This window comes from Mobula hypostoma, chromosome 8 (assembly GCF_963921235.1).
Source record: "Mobula hypostoma chromosome 8, sMobHyp1.1, whole genome shotgun sequence".
NCBI lineage: Eukaryota > Metazoa > Chordata > Chondrichthyes > Myliobatiformes > Myliobatidae > Mobula > Mobula hypostoma.
In genome coordinates, this window is record NC_086104.1 from 156381774 (window position 1) to 156398407 (window position 16634).

General features: G+C 42.9%; 1 protein-coding gene across 6 annotated transcripts in view; it reads left to right on the forward strand.

Annotated features, from left to right (window-relative positions):
- Positions 1 to 4454: 4454 nt before the first annotated feature.
- The window catches only part of c8h2orf42 (chromosome 8 C2orf42 homolog), a 36217-nt gene continuing 24037 nt past the window's right edge, over positions 4455 to 16634 (forward strand). For 3 of the 6 annotated variants that reach the window (XM_063057189.1, XM_063057194.1, XM_063057193.1), the window contains exons 1-4: positions 4455 to 4562; positions 11761 to 12608; positions 14817 to 14933; positions 16050 to 16154. In XM_063057189.1, the coding sequence (XP_062913259.1) occupies positions 11789 to 12608; positions 14817 to 14933; positions 16050 to 16154 (1042 nt within the window). In that variant the 5' untranslated portion in view covers positions 4455 to 4562; positions 11761 to 11788. Of the gene's footprint in view, positions 4563 to 5133; positions 5293 to 6614; positions 6781 to 11760; positions 12609 to 14816; positions 14934 to 16049; positions 16155 to 16634 lie in introns of those variants that run through there. The other 3 variants (XM_063057190.1, XM_063057191.1, XM_063057192.1) reach the window with 3 other exon arrangements.

Genomic DNA, 16634 nt, shown 5'->3' on the forward strand with positions numbered 1-16634 from the left:
GAATGGAATTGATGGGCTGAATGACCTAATTCTCCTTTGTCAATTGAGCCTTGCAAAGGTTAAACTCTCAAGTGGAGGAATATACTTTCCTGACTCTTGGTGAGAGTCTAGGTTGGTTCCAGTTGGTACTGAGCAAGGGGATTGTTTGATAATTAATGTAGTGTTTATGAAGGTAAGTTCAATTTAGTGAAAATTCAGCTATTTTAAAAGTCTTTTTTGGTTAAGGTCGTGATAGAAAGATGTGTTATTTTCATATTTAATGGTTTGATAGAACTCCAGTTTTCACAACATTCAACATCATTATACAATTAATGATTCCATATTTTACCTATTTACTGACCTAATAAGCATTCCTTTGAACTTGTTAGTTTTTAATCCACCTCCGTGAATTCCTTTCGAGTTTTTCTATTTTCAGCCTCCACTGATTAACCTCAAAAGTTTTAGAATGTCTTCCCTCTCCCCTCCCCTTTAATAATCTTAAATGTTTACTCTTGACAAAAATGCGGTTGAGCAGTCCTGTTTTCTCTTTATGATTAGGTACTAAATTTTATCTAATTGTGCTTCTGCCTTCGGATGTAACTGAATTAGCATAACCCCCCGAAGCAAGAATACCACATTTATTATCAGCTGACAACTATCGGTAGTGTAGTATCCGACTAAGCTATTCTGGGAATAATACTGCAGATTATTTCTGGTCCTCGCGTCCATTTGTTTCCACGGCTACCTTAGCACCTCTGCGTTATCTCAGTTCTTAACATGGAAGGAAGTTGTAAACGGTGTATGATGATATGGTTTGTGCCGTTTCAGCTAAATTGTCAACTTCCCTTAAATCTTTCATATCGCCATACACTGTCTATTATTCTTTTCAATATAAATCTAACTTTGTTTTGAACGAGCATTTTACAATTTAGTTCATCAGAAGGACGTGAAATATATTAATTTCCTTCAAAATTTACTATCATCTCACAAGTAGCTGAATTGGCGTAAACCCCCGAAGCAAAATTAACACGTTGCTTATCTAATTTATTTTCTCAGAAATTGAGTTATATACAATCTTAATACGAAACCCTATCGTAAGAAAATAGATTTTTGTTCATTTTTGACTTTCAAAAGTGCAAGTTGCTGGAAGTCTGAAATAATAAAATAAAGAGCTAGCAGCATCCAGCAACACAAACACTCAGCGAGACCGGCAACATCTGACGAAGGAGAAATAATCAACACGAGAGATTCTGCAGCTGCTGGAAATCCAAAGCACCACACAAAATGCCGGAGAAACTCAGCAGCTCGCAGTATCTATGGACGTTTCGGGCAGAGACCCTTCAGGATAAATAGTAGCCGTTTTAGGTTGAATATCTAGATCAATCTGATGCTTAAAAACTTTTTAAAGGTCTCAAGAGACTTTTGGATAGGTACATGTAGCTTAGAAAAATAGAGGGCTATGGGGAAGTCTAGTAATTTCTAAGGTAGGGATATGTTCGGCACAAGTTTGTGGGCCGAATGGCCTGTAGAGCGCTGTAGGTTTTCTATGTTTCTATCTTCATCGTTGTGGGTAGTTCTTCCCGTACAGAAGTCTCCTCTCTCTTCTTCCCACCCCCACCCCCATATAGAACGAATCCCGTCTTTTTTGTTTTGCCTACTTAGAAGTTATTGATTTCCTGCAATAGGCTGTAGACCCCAAAGCAATTGAAGTCAGCATAATTATAATTTTTTGTAAAGTACGGAGGAGAAATTGAAGTATAAATCACTCATACTCCAATTGAATAGTAGTCTAGATTGACATGTGACTGGTTAATTCTTGCTCCCGAGTTTTCAGCAGAATAACGAGCTACGCTGAAACAAAACTACAAAACTCACAATTAAATACACAGCACGTGACAGTCCCAGGGTGGCCCTCAGTCTTGGACTTCTGCTTTACATACAGTTATGTCTCTCCCAGCAGTTGCAACTCCTTAACCGTGATCGAAACGAGAAGTTGGGGCCGGGGGATGGGGTTAGATAGGTTCGGTATGAAAATGTTCAAAAGTTCTAAGTATTTATTTTATCAAAGTACATACGTGTCACCGACAGCCCTGAAATTAATTTTCTTGCAAGCATACTAAAAATTCATTCTGGAATAATAAGCAATGAAATAGAATCAATGAGAGACCGCACAAAATTGGATGTTCAACCAGCGTACAAAAGACAACAAACAGCGCAAATACAAAAATGAAGGAATGCTATTAATAAATAAATAAGCAATAAGTATCGAGAACATGAGATGAAGAGTAATTGAAAATGAGTCCATAGGTGGTGGGAATATTTCAGTGATGGGCAAGTGAAGTTATCGCCTCTGGTTCAAGAACCTGATGGTTGATGGGTAGTAACTGTTCTTGAACCTAGTGCTGTGTGTCCTGTACATTTTTTCCGAATGACAGCAGCGAGAAGAGAGCATGCCCTGGGTGCTGGGGGTAACCGCTTTTCTGGGACAACGTTTCATGTAGATGTGCTCAATGTAGATTTACCTGTGATAGACTGGGCAGGATATTCCGTTAAAGGGTCACAGGTGTTTCCATACCAGGCTGTGATGCAGCCAGTCAAAATGCTCTCTACTGCACATTATAGAAGTTTGTCAAAGTTTTAGATGTATGCCAAATCTTCACAAACTCCTAAGGAAGTAGAGGTGCTGCTGTGCTTTCTTCGTAATTGCACTTACCTGCTGGGCCCAGGACAGATCCTCCGAAATGATAACTTTGATGAATTTATAGATCTTGATCCTGTCTACCTCTGATCCTCCAATGAGAACTGGCTGATGGACTTCTGGTTTCCTCCATATGACGGTAATAATCAGCTTCTTGGTCTTGCTGACATTTGAGTAAGAGGTTGTTGTCATGACACCACTCAATCAGTTTTCAGTTTTCCTCCTATATGCTGATTCATCACCACCTTTGAATTGGCCATCGACAGTGGTGTCATCAGCAAACTTGAATATGGCATTGGAGCTGTGCTCAGCCACTCAGTCATAAATGTAAAGCGAATAGAGCAGGGGGCTAAGCACACAGCCTTGGGGTGCACCTTTATTGATGGAGATGTCAACCTGAACTGGCTGGCGTCTGCAAATGAGGAAATCGAGGATCCAATGCTCAAAGATGTATTGAGGTCAAGGTCTTGAAGATTATTGATTAGTTTTGAGGGGATGATAGTATTAAAAGCTGAGCTGTAGTTGATCAAGACGTCCTGATAGGTAGATACTTTATTGATCCCAAAGGAAATTATAATGTTACAGTAGCATTACATGTGCACAGATATAAATATTAGGAGAAGTAGAAAGAAAAAATAAGTTACCAACTTTTTTGTCCAGATGTTCCCGGCTTGAGTGAAGAGCCAAGGAGATGGCATCTGCTGTGGATCTGTTGCTTCAGCAGGCAAATCAGTGCGGAGCCAAGTCGCTTTTCAGACAGGAGTTGTTAAGTTTAATCACCAGCCTCTCAAAACACTTCACCACTGGATGCAGGTGCTACTGGACGAAAGTCGTTGAGGCAGGTTGCTACCTTCTTTTTAGGCAGCGGTCCAAGTGAAGTCTGTTTGAAACAGGAGGGTACCTCATACTGCCGAAGCGAGTTAAAGAATATCGGTGAACGCTTTTGCCAGTTGATCAGACAGGACTTCATTATTTCGCCACATACCTCGTCTGGACCGTGTGATTTTCGTGAGTTCACCCTCTTGAAGGCTGCTCGCACGTCGGCCTCGGACGATGGATCATCAGGGGCTGCGGGAACTAGTGATAGTTCCTCTATGTTTTGACGGGGCAAAACAAGCATAAAAAGCATTGAGGCGTAAAACCCATTCTCCGTATGGGTAAATTAAATTAACCTATTGTGCGTGAGGAATACAGGATGTGGTAGACTTCCCAGTTATTCCCCACCCTCCCAGCGAAGAAGCGCAGTAGGATTAGCTCTGTGACAGACAGGTGCGCTGAATGGTTGCAAGCTCTCTCGGCTGCCTTGACTTTGGAGGCATAGCCATAGTTTAAATCATGAAGCGGCACTGGCTTTGGAGTTCTTAAGATGTCCCAGTAGCTGTGAGACTGAAAGGACGCCGTTTACACTGCAGAAGCTACCCTTTCTAATGTTTTTGTAGTCTTCCCCATTACAATGAAATGATCGAATGGAAATCTCTTTCTGATTTAAAGTATACTTTAGAATAATTGAGCTTAAGCGTGTGAACGTGAAGTAAATGTTTTACTATTAATATTGCAATCTCTTTACTGACTGCTTTTATAGTTAAGCTCTAAATATCGCCGGGTCTGAATTCTATTGAAAGGGAGAGTGGGTCCTTTGCATTCTGGGAAATGTAGTACCATTATCAGGCCGCCGCGGAATCAAACTACAGGAGGACTACATTTCCTAAAATGCATTGAGGCCGGGGTTATCCCTGGTGACCATGGACAGCCAATTGGCACCGGCGTTACAGCGCAGCGCTGAGCGGTTTTTGTAAGGCGAAATGGCGGAGCGTCTGATGCCAGCCTGGCTTTGACCGGGCGTTTACATCAAAGAAAAAGGGAAGAAAACTATCTCCAGAGTAAGGTAAGGTTTTAATGTCATTATCGGCGGAAATTAATTTGGAGTTAGCGGCTAGCCTTCTCTCAAGTGACGTATCCCCGCCACGAAGGCTGATCTTGCAGCTTTTAACGCTGGTCGTCTTCTGGTGCACATTAATGTCCCAGTGGGCGCGGTCTCGCGGCCTGATTAACAACTGGAATAACCAATCAGGTTTCGATATTCCGGGTTGGTCCTTCGTTTAAACCAATAGGAATTGCAATGAAGGAAGGGTCTGTGTCAATCAACTGGCAGTCGTAAATAGCTCCTGGCTCTTAGCGCAAGTTCCACTTCTCAGACCTTAATCGCTGATTTTTTTTTTAGTTAGAAGTTACTCCGAACTCCACGAGTTATATACAACTCATGCAGTAGATTCGAACATCCTTCTATCTGCTGTAAAGGGTTTTGGAGTCTCGTCGTGTCTTTGTATCTTTCTGTGATGGGTTGTGTCACTCTGCCTAGCATCCTTTTCCTCTCTTATCTGGTTTCATCATCCGGTCATTTAACTCCGTGCATTACGAGGGACCTTCTGCAATTTGGCCAGTATGTTGCTCGCTATTACGAATTGCATTTCTTTACAAAAAGTCCTGGATGGCTACAAAGACCTTAGATGGTTTCAACTCTGTGGAGGGTCATATGTGAACATAAACTCTGGTATTCCAGGCATTTCTAGTCAAATCGTTTAAACATAAGTTACTGCTGAAGATCAGTATTTCAGGTTGGTGATGTCAAAATTATTATTGCTGATTTTTTTTGTCTCTTATAACATCAGTATAGTGGAAAAGAACCATAAAATATAGGAGCAGAATTAAGCCATATGGTCCATCAAAGCAATTCAATTTCATCGTGGCTGTCCCATTTTTCCTCTCAACCCCATTCACTTGCCTTCTCCCCATAACCTTTCACACCCTGACTAATCAAGAATCTATCAACTTCTACCTTAAATGCTTGGCCTCCACAGCTGCCTGTGGCGATGACTTCCACAGATTCACCACAGACTCTGGTTAAAGAAATTCCTCCTCATCTCTGTCCTGAATGGACATCCCTGTATTCTGAAGCTCTGCCGTCTAGTCCTAGACTCCCCCATTCTAGGAAACTCCCTCTCCACATCCACTCTGTCTATGCCTATCAACACTTGACAGATTTCAAAGAGACTCTCCACCCCCATTCTTCTGAATTCCAGCAAGTACAGGCCCAGAACCATCAAATGTACCTCATAAGATAATCCTTTCTTTCCCAGAATTATTCCTGTGAACCTCCTCTGAGCCGTCTTCAATGTCAGCACATCCTTTCTTGGATAGGGATCCCAAGACTGCTCTCAATGCTCCAATTGTGGCCTCACCAGTGCCTTATAAAGCCTCAGCATTACATCCTTGCTTTTATGTTCTAGTATTCTCACTCTCAAAATGCATTTGCCTTCCTCACCACCAACTCAACCTGGAAGTTAACCTTTAGGGAATTCTGCATGAGGACTCCCTTTGCACCTCAGATTTTCTAATTTTCTGCCTGTTTAGAAAATATTCTCTGCTTTTGTTCCTTCTACCAAAGTACATGACCATGCACTTACTGGCACTGTATTCTATCTCCCACTTCTTAGCCCATTCTCCTAATCTGTCTGAGTTCTTTTGCAGCCTCACTGCTTCCTCAACACTACCTGACCCTCCACCTATCTTGATTTATCTGCAAGCTTGGTCACAAAGCCATCAATTCCGTCATCCAAGTCATTGGCACAGAACATAAAAAGAAGCAATCCCAATATAGGCCTCTGTGGAGCACCACTAGTCACTGACAGCCAACCAGAAAAGGATCCCTTTATTCCCACTCTTTGCCTCTTGCCAATCAGCCAATCTTCTAACAAAGAAAAACTTTAAAACTTAGAATTAAGAATGTATTTAAATCTTACATCCATATCACAATGTGAGGGAGTAAAAATCATTGTGTTATGACTCTGTTGGAAAGTACAGACACGTGAATTTTTGGCTTGTAGAAAGAAGCTGTCCTGTAGCCTGTTGGCTTTAATACGGCGGTACCATTTGTCAGACAGAAGCAGCTGAAACAGTTTATGGTTGGGGTGACCGGTGTCCCTGATGATCTTCCAGGCCTTCTTACTGCACCTGCTGCTATAAATGTCTTCAATGGAGGGAAGTTCACATCCACCGATGCACTGGGCTGTCCGTTCTACTCTCTGCAGTGCCCAGCAATCAAGGTTGGTACAGTTCCCGTACCAGGTAGTCATACAGCCAGTCAGGATACTCTCATTGGGACCCTGTAGAAGGTCTTGAGGACTTGGGGGCTGAACTTTTTCAGTTGCCTGAGGTGGAAGAGACACTGTTGTGCTTTTTTTGCCACACAGCCGGTGTGGACAGACCACGTAAGATCATTGATGATGTGTATATCGAGGAACTTGAAACTACTCGCCCTCTCAGCTGCAGACCCATTGATGTTGATAGGGGTGAGCCTGTCTGCGTTCCTCCTGTAATCCGCGATCAGCTCTTTTGGTTTTTGGACAATGATGTTGTTATCATGGCACCATTGTGTCGGGGTGTCTCATCACCGCTGAAAATAAGGCTGATCAAAGTCATGTCATTGTAATGGTGATGTTCAGATATTTCATGTAAATTTGAAATATTAATTTTACTAGATAAACTTACAGTTCTAAAATAGGAGCACATTTTGTAGTTTTGTTTTTTTAACTTTTTAAAGATTGCAATTGTGAAAGATATAAAACTTTGATTTCCTGTGATGAAATGGGCAACAACATTGTTTTAGGTGAAAGATGGGAGGAAGGTAAAGAAAATGATAAAACTGTTATTTGCATAGCACCTTTTAGAACCGATCAGCATAGCATCATTCATGCTGTGGTCAACAATCAGCTCAGTAATCGGCCGACCAAGGAAAATCCAATTTTAAAACTGACACAGGGGAAGAGAGGGAAAATAAGGACAATGAGATCAAAAAGTTAGATTAAAAATTAAAAAAAAACAAGGAGGCTTAGTATGGTTGGCTACCATAGGATTTCGGTCTTATATCAGAATCATGTTTTTTATCACTGACATATGTGCAAAATTTGTTGCTTTGTGCAGCAGTTCAGTGCAAGACATAAAAATACTATGTTGTAATAAGAAATATCTAAAAAAAGTGCAAAATAGTGAAGCAGTGTTCATGGATCGTTCAGAAATCTGATGGCAGAGGGGAAGAAGCTGTTCCTAAAATGTATGAGTGTGTTCTTCAGACTCCTCTCTGATGGTAGCAATGAGAAGCAGGCATGGGCTGGGTGCTGAGGATCCTTAATGATGGATGCTGCCTATCTGAGCCGTCTGCTTTGAAAATGCCCTTGATGGTGCCAGTGACGGGGCTGTCTGAGTTTATACCCCTCTGCATCCTGTGCATTGGCCCGTGTGTACTAGACAATGCAAGGAGGGCGGTAATTGGCCACCGGTAAAATACAGGTCTGAGGCTTAGTGTGGGTGGGTACTCTAGAATTTAGGACCCATATCAGAATCACATCACTGATATATTTGTGAAATTTGTTGTTTTGCAGCAGCAGTACAGTACAGAACATAAAAATTACTATACATTACAATAAGAAATAGAAAAAAAAAGTAATGCAAGAAGAGAGCAAAAGGTGAGGTAGGGTTGATGTGTGATCATGCCTGTTACGTCGCTGGCGTTTAGGACATCAATGACAGTCCTCCATCTCTGGTGGGGGTCAGGGCTCCCTTCATCACGTCAGTAGCTTCCTCTCAGTTTTCACTGTCAGTCACGCAAGTCCCAGATGGAGACTCAGGAATACCATCACACTCAGATGAATAAGGATTCTTCATTGCTGTTTCCGTTACAATTTTGTTCTTTCAGTCAGGGTTGTCAGTTCAAAATTCTGATGGCGGAGGAGAAAAAGGTGTACTTAAAACATTGAGTGTGCGCCTTCAGGCTCCTGTACCTCTTCCCTGATGGTAGCAATGGAAAGAGGGCATGTCCTGGCTGGTGAGGGTCCTTAATGATGGATGTTGGGACAGCTACTTTTTAAGCTTTGTATCAATGATGGAATAGATGGCTTTGTTGCCAAATTTGCAGATGATATGAAGATCAGTGGAGGGGCAGGTAATGTTGAGGAAGGACTGCAGAAGACAGATTAGGAGAATGGGCAAGAAAGTAGCAAATCAAATATAATGTTGGAAAATGCATGGTCATGCACTTTGGTAGTAGAATTAAATGTGTAGACTATTTTCTAAATGGGGCGAAAATCCAAAAAATCTGAGATACAAAGGAACTTGGGATTCCTTGTGTAGCACACTCTAAAGGTTAATTTGCGGGTTGAGTCAGTGGTGAGGAAGGCAAGTGCAATGTTAGCATTCATTTCAAGAGGTCTAGAATACAAGATGTGATGCTGAAGCTTTATAAGGCACTGGTGAGGCCCCACCTTGAGTATTGTGAACAGTTTTGGGCTTCTCTTCTAAGGAAAGACATGCTGGCATTGGAGAGGGTCCAGAGGAGGTTCACAAGGATGATTCCAGGAATGAAAGGGTTATCATTTGAGGAACATTTGATGGTTCTGGGTTTGTACTTGCTGGAATTTAGAAGGATGAGGGGGGATCTCATTAAAATCTTTTGAATGTTGAAAGGCCTAGACAGGGTAGATGTGGAAAGGATGTTTCCCATGGTGGAGGAGTCCAGGACAAGAGGGCCCAGCCTCAGGATAGAGGAGTGTGTATTTAAAACAGAGGTGTGTAGAAATTGTGGCCAAGTGGTTAAGGCATTGGACTACCTACCTGAAGGTCGTGAGTTCGAGCCCCAGCCGAGGCAACGTATTGTGTCCTTGAGCAAGGCACTTAATCACACATTGCTCTGCGACGACACTGGTGCCAAGCTGTATGGGTCCTAATGCCCTTCCCTTGGACAACATCGGTGTCGTGGAGAGGGGAGAATTGCAGCATGGGCAACTGCTGTCTTCCATACAAACTTGCCCAGGCCTGCACCCTGGAGAGTGAAGACTTTCCAGGTGCAGATCCATCGTCTCGCAAGACTAACGGATGCCTTTATTATGTGTAGAAATTTCTTTAGCCAGACGGTGGTGAATTTGTTACCACAAGCAGCTGTGGAGGCCAGGTTGTTGGGTGTATTTAAGACAGAGCTTGATAGGTTCTTGATTTGACATGGCATCAAAGGTTATGGGGAGAAGGCCGGGGGAGTGAGATTGAGAAGGGAATAAAAAGATCAGCCATGATTAAATGGCAGAGCAGACTTGATGGGCCAAATGGCCAAATTCTGCTCCTATGTCTTATGGTCTTATGCCACCTTCTTGAGGCATCTCTTTTGAAGATGGTGCAGAAGCTAGTGCCCAGGATGGAGATGCTGAGTTTACAACTTTCTGCAGCTTTTTCTGACCCTGTACAGTGGCACCTTCATACCAGATGATGATAAAACCAGTTGGAATGCTCTCCAGTGAAATTTGCAAGACTTGAACTAATTAAGATAATTGAAGATATCAATGGCAGTGCATAGTGCAGTTTGCAAAAGGCCAGAGCTATAGGACGGAAAGATCTTGAATTGAATGATAAGATAAAGGGTATGCTCATTCAGAAATTTGTGGCTGGAGTTATGAATTTATAAACAGTTGCATAGTTGTGCCAATAGAGAGTTGTAAGGGATTATTGAAATGAAAGATTAGTAGCTCGGGTTGGCTGCTTGTTTTTCAGGGTTCTTTGCCGAGCCTGGAGGTTGGGTCGCCAACATTTTGTCATCAGTGAGGTGACATCACTGGAGCTGAGGAGTGAGCTGCGGACACAATGCCCACAATAACCAACAACCAGAGGTACGGGTCAGGGGATATCACTCTGCTGTCCAGTTAGCCAGGATCCGGCGGAGACGAGCAGCCAGCGTGACAGCCAACCAATCAGAACAACAAGTCGGACCGATATAAACGTGAGCACTCAGCAGAATCAACACCGTTGTGCACAAATGAGGTCACCGTAACTGAGGACAAAATGTTTGCGACCTAACCTCTAGGCTCGATGAACAACCTTACAAACAAGGGATTCGTACTGAAAATAAATGGAAACTGAAATAAGAGCATTTCTTCTGCAATACTGGACCTGGAGTTGAGTAACGAGCCTGGCCAGATGACTGACAGTGGAATAACAGTCAGGGAACAGTGACCTCAACTCCTTAAATTTTAAGATAACTATGAACCTTGCTGGAGAATCTTATTTTTATCAAGATAAACATTATTCATAATTTTAAAAATATTTACAAGAATAAACCATGCAATTTATTTTCATTCTGAGCGACCTTGAGGCTTGCCGGGGGCTACATATAAAATTGTAAAATAAATAAATATTGCAAAAAAAAGAGAATAATGACATGGTCATGGACCATTCAGAAATCTGGTGATGTCTCCTTAATAGCATCCTAAATGAAAACCAGTGGAGCAAGCTAGGGCTTTTCTCTTTGCAGTGAAGGAGGGTGAGAAGCATAGATGTTGTGCACAGCCAGTGCCTTTTGCCCAGGGTGAAAATGGCTAATATGAGAAGGCATAAACAAGAGAAAATCTGCAGATGCTGGAAATCCGAGTAGTACACACAAAATGCTGGAGGAGTTCAGCAGGCCGGGCAGCATCTATGGAGAAAAGTACAGCTGACGTTTCGGTCCGAAACCATTGGGCAGGACTGCGGGTTTTGGCCTGAAATGTCGACTGTACCTTTTTACGTAGACGCTGCCTGGCCTGCTGAGTTCCTCCAGCATTTTGTGTGATGAGAGGGCATAACTTTAAGGTGATTAGAGTATACGGGGGATGTCAGAGGTAGTTTTTTGTTTCACACAGAGTGTGGTAAGTACATAGAACACATTGTCGGGGTGGTGAGAGATGCAGATACATTTGGGACATTTCAGAGACTCTTAAAGGCATGTGGATGTAAGAAAAAAATGGAGAGCTATGTGAGAGGGAAAGGTTAGAATGATCTTGTAGTAGGTTAAACGGTTGGGACAACATTGTATGGTGCTGTACTGTCTTCTGTGTTTCTTATAAACTACGTTACTGACTTGTCCTGGTACCTGGTTGCCACCTCTTCCTGGTGGTTGTTATTGATGAAGGCATGTTTTCCAATTTATCTCTGTGTTTCAGTATAATCATACCCTAAGGCACTACTTCATTTTCTTTGCCAAGTTTAATCCCTCTACTCTCTTGTAGGCTACCAATAATCATAGACGTATAAGAAATGGAGCCACAACCAGACAGAATGAAAACTCCAGCTTTTCTAGCTGACTTGGGCAAACCCACACTACGGGGCATTAAGAAGTGTCCAAAGTGTGGCACGTTCAATGGTACTCGAGGGCTGAGCTGTAAGAATAAAAGCTGTGGCGCTGTCTTCAGGGATGGAGCTCGAAAGCAACAACCCAGTGTTGACGCAGTTCGAATTGTGACCGGATCTTCTTCACAGGTGTACTCAGTGAGGCTTCGGGATCGAGGACCTGACTATAGAGGCTTTGTGGAACTGGGCACAACCGAGGCAATACAGACGGTGGATGGGACCATTATCACCCACATTACGGGCCGGTGTTTGGTCCCCACTTGTTTCAAAGTGTCTTCTCAAGGAGGTGCGGAGAATCAGTGTCAGCACATTAAGCTCGCTGTTGAGTGTCACATGGAGGCCACTCCACACACCCTGAAGAGCTCTGTCCTCAACTCTCTCCAAGTGACCACGGAAACGAAGCAGGCTATCTGGACCTTGGCAACGGAATCGAGTGGGCCCCTGGTGCAGCGCATCACCAAGACCATCATGGTGGTGAAGTGCAAAGCCAGCCCAAAGCACAGCCTAGGGTTTCTGCACGTCTCCTTCCATGAGAAAACTAGAACTAAAGGCGTTATGGAGCACAAATTCCACTGCTCGTGCCAGGCATTCAAAGCCAGCAAATCAAGCACCAGCAAAGAGGAGACACCCAAACATTGCATCCACTTTTATGCCTGCGTCTGTGCATTTGCTAGTGATGAGAAGTTAGGGCAAGAATTCTCATATTTCATCAACTTTGATTCTGTAGGTAGGTACAGAAATTCTGTAAGTGTAAATTAATCTTCATGTGGAGTATTGTGTACTGTTCTGGTCACTGAATAATAGGAAAGGTGTCAATAAAATTGAGAGAGTACAGAGGAGGTTTACTAAAATGTTGCCTGGGTTTCATCTCCTAAGTTACAGAGAAAGGTTGAACAAGTTAGGTCTTTATTCTTTGCAGTGTAGAAGGTTGAGGGGGGACTAGATAGAGGTGTTTAAAATTATGAGGGGGATAGATAGAGTTGACGTGGATAGGCTTTTTCCATTGAGAGTGGGGAAGATTAAAACAAGAGGACATGAGTTGAGAGTTAAAGGGCAAAAGCTTAGGGGTAACATGAGGGGGAACTTCTTTACTCAGAGAGTGGTAGCTGTGTGGAACGAGCTTCCAGCAGAAGTGGTTGAGGCAGGTTCGATGTTGTTGTTTAAAGTTAAATTGAACAGCTATATGGACAGGAAAGGAATGGAGGGTTATGGGCTGAGTGCAGGTCGGAGGGACTAGGTGAGAGTAAGAGTTCGGCACAGACTAGAAGGGCCAAGATGGCCTGTTTCCGTGCTGTAATGGTTATATGGTTATTAATAACGTATTTCCAAATAGCGTTTCAATATAAAGATTAAAGAGATTAGTTTTATTTGTCATATGGTTCAATGGTTCCATTTAATATCAGAGAATACACAAAATGTATAACCTGAAATTCTTACTCTTCACAGATATCCATGAAACAGAACACCCCAAAGAATAACTGACAGAAAAACATTGGAACCCCAAAGCCCCGCTCCTCCTCCCATGCTTAAACAGCATCATACACCACCAACCGGCAAGCAATAGCAAAGCCCCCAAAGATCTAGGTCCATCAAAACCACAGTCCATAACTCAGCACTTTGACACAGGCTGTCTCTCTCATTTGCGATGAGAAGTCCAAATCAGTGAGGATTGGGCTGGGAGCGGCCTGCAAGTGTCGCCATGTTTCCAGTGCCAACACAGCATGCTCACAACTTACTGACCCTAACCCGTACAGTATGCCTTTGGAATGTGGGAGGAAGCCAGAGCACCTGTAGGAAATTCAATAGACAATAGGCGCAGGAGTAGGCCATTCGGCCCTTTGAGCCAGCACCGCCATTCACTGTGATCATGGCTGATCATCCACTATCAGTATCCAGTTCCTGCCTTCTCCCCATAACCTTTGATTCCGCTATCTTTAAGAGCTCTATCCATCTCTTTCTTGAAAGCATCCAGAGACTTGGCCTCCACAGCCTTCTGGGGCAGAGCATTCGTAGGGAGAATGTACCATCTGCTTACAGGCAGCAACAGGAATTGAACCCAAATTGGTGATTGCTGGTTCTGTAATGCATTACACCAACCACACCACCCTAGTGTCTTAAAGTTCCACTCAGTCTTCCTCCCTTCATCTAACACCATTTTCATAAACGTATATTCCTTTCTTATCTTGCACTTATCTAACGTGTCATCATCTCATTATGTGCCACGTCGTATGATGTGGGTGATCATAGTCTTTCCATGACCTTGATCGTTATTGGCAAGTTTTTCTACAGAATTGGTTTGCTATTGCTGCCTTCTGGGCAGTGTCTTTACAAGACGGATGGCCCCACCCATTACCAATATCTTCAGAGATTGTCTGCCTGGCGTCAGTGGCCGCAAACCAGAACTTGTGATAAACAACAGTTGTTCACATGACCATCCATCACCTGCTCCCATAGCTTCAAGTGACCCTGATCGGGGCGGGGGGGGGTGCTAAGCAGGTGCTACACCTCGCCCAAGGGTGTCCTGTTGGCTGGCAGAGGGAAGGAGCGCCTTACACTACCTTTAGTAGGGGCGTATCTCCACACCGCCACCCATTCCTAACACAACACACACAAAATACTGGAGAGACTCAGCAGGTCAGGCAGCATCTATGGAGAGAAATAAGTTAATATTTTGGGCCGAAACCTTTATCGAGACTAGAAAGGAAGGAGGGAGAATCTAGAATAAGAAGGTGGGGGAAGGGGAAGGAGAACAAGCTGGCAATCTAGCCGGTTCTTTAACTATGCCGGTTGCTTTAAACACTTCTTGTGATTGAGTGTTTCACTTTCATTCATATTTCTGTGGATAAAGAAGTTCCCTCTTAATTCACTTGGATTCATGAATATGAATTTTGAGATGCTGACTTAACGTCAGTTATGACTTTTTTTTAAAAATTAGGGCTTCAGCCAAATTCTGAGCGGCGACTGCTGGCAGTTTATCCCCAGGACTACACAGCTCAGGCTGGAGCCAATGCCATTTCAAAAGCAAAGAAGAGGAAAAAGGACGATGTAATGGGTAAACTCACTGAATGTTATATCGTTTTACATTATTGCCTAGAACATTGCCACTGTCAACAAGGTGAAATTGCTTATGCTGGAACAAGTAGAACATTTAAGAATCCTTTGTCAGTTTAGATTCCTCCACTCTGTTCCAAAAGTACATCCTTTTATTCTGAGGCTCTACCCTCTGCTCCTAGCTTGCCCCACTAGTGGAAGTATTCTCTCTACCTCCACTCCATCCAGGCCTTTCCATATGCTTCAATGAGATTCCCCCCTCATTCTTCTAAACTCCATTGAGTACTGACCCACAGCTATCAAATGCTCCTCATACGTTAATCCCTTTATCGCTGGGATCATTCCCAAGCCACATACTTAAATTGGAAGGGTTCTTGTGCTGAAAATTATCATTGGGAATGTATTCCTACTACCAAAAAGGTGGATATAAATTAATGGTGTTTGATAAAGGGGAACAAAGCATTTGCGGAATTCTATATTGAGAGAAACCTTCACAATAGTATTCATTGGCTGTGGTTTTCAACGCTTGTGGTGAAACAGGATAAAGTTTTCTTTTCAGTATTCAATAGATTGGTGTGGTGGAATGCCAAGACATTGTGCAGGTTCCTAGGCCAGCTTTGCTGAGAATTTCTCACTACCCAAGATTTGAGGTGAGTGAGTGAAGCTATCCATCCTGGTTCAGGAGCCAGCATGAATAGCTTCACTCACTCACCTCAAATCTGAACTAATTCCACAACCTATAGACTAACTTTCAAGGAGTTTACAACATGTTCTCAGTTATTTATCGCTATTATTATTTTTATTTGTATTTGCACATTTTGTCTTTTATTGCACATTGGTGTTTGTCAGTCTTTGTGTGTAGTTTTTCATCGATTCTATTGAATGCTTGTAAGAAAATGAACCTCAGGGAGGTATATGGGGACACATACGTACTTTGATAATAAATTTACTTTGAACTTTGATTAGTGTTGATTGCCTTACAGGACTGTAACAGAATTCCACAGTGATGATAGCTCATACCTAGAGAAAAGGTATCAGCTATCCACCACGTAAGTGTTCTTTTGTCTTTGGAGAAGCACCTCGCGGACTGCAGACTGATGTTTTCTTTACATTTCAGTGGCGAGCCAGCCCATTGACGAATCACAAGTGAACCTATCATTTCAAGAATGGCTTGCTAGTGTCACTGAACGGATCAACCAGACTATGCATTACCAGTTCGATGGTGAGCAACATGCTTTTACAAAGTTTATAGGTATTTTAAAGGATCTTTGATTGTAACATTTTGTGATAATAATAAATCAAGTTGATAATGGTTTCATGTCTTAATCTGTCTTTGCAACAATATAACTTAATCTATAAGACCATACACCATAAAGTAAAGTAAAGGCATCTGTTAGTCTTGCGAGACCATGGATCTGCACCTGGAAAGTCTTCACTCTCCAGAGCGCAGGCCTGGGCAAGGTTGTATGGAAGACCGGCTGTTGCCCATGCTGCAAGTCTCCCCTCTCCACGACACCAATGTTGTCCAAGGGAAGGGCATTAGGACCCATACAGCTTGGCACCAGTGTCGTCGCAGAGCAATGTCTGGTTAAGTGCCTTGCTCAAGGACACAACACGTTGCCTCGGCTGGGGCTCGAACTCACGACCTTCAGGTAGCTAGTCCAATGCCTTAACCACTTGGCCACGTGCCCACTACCATACA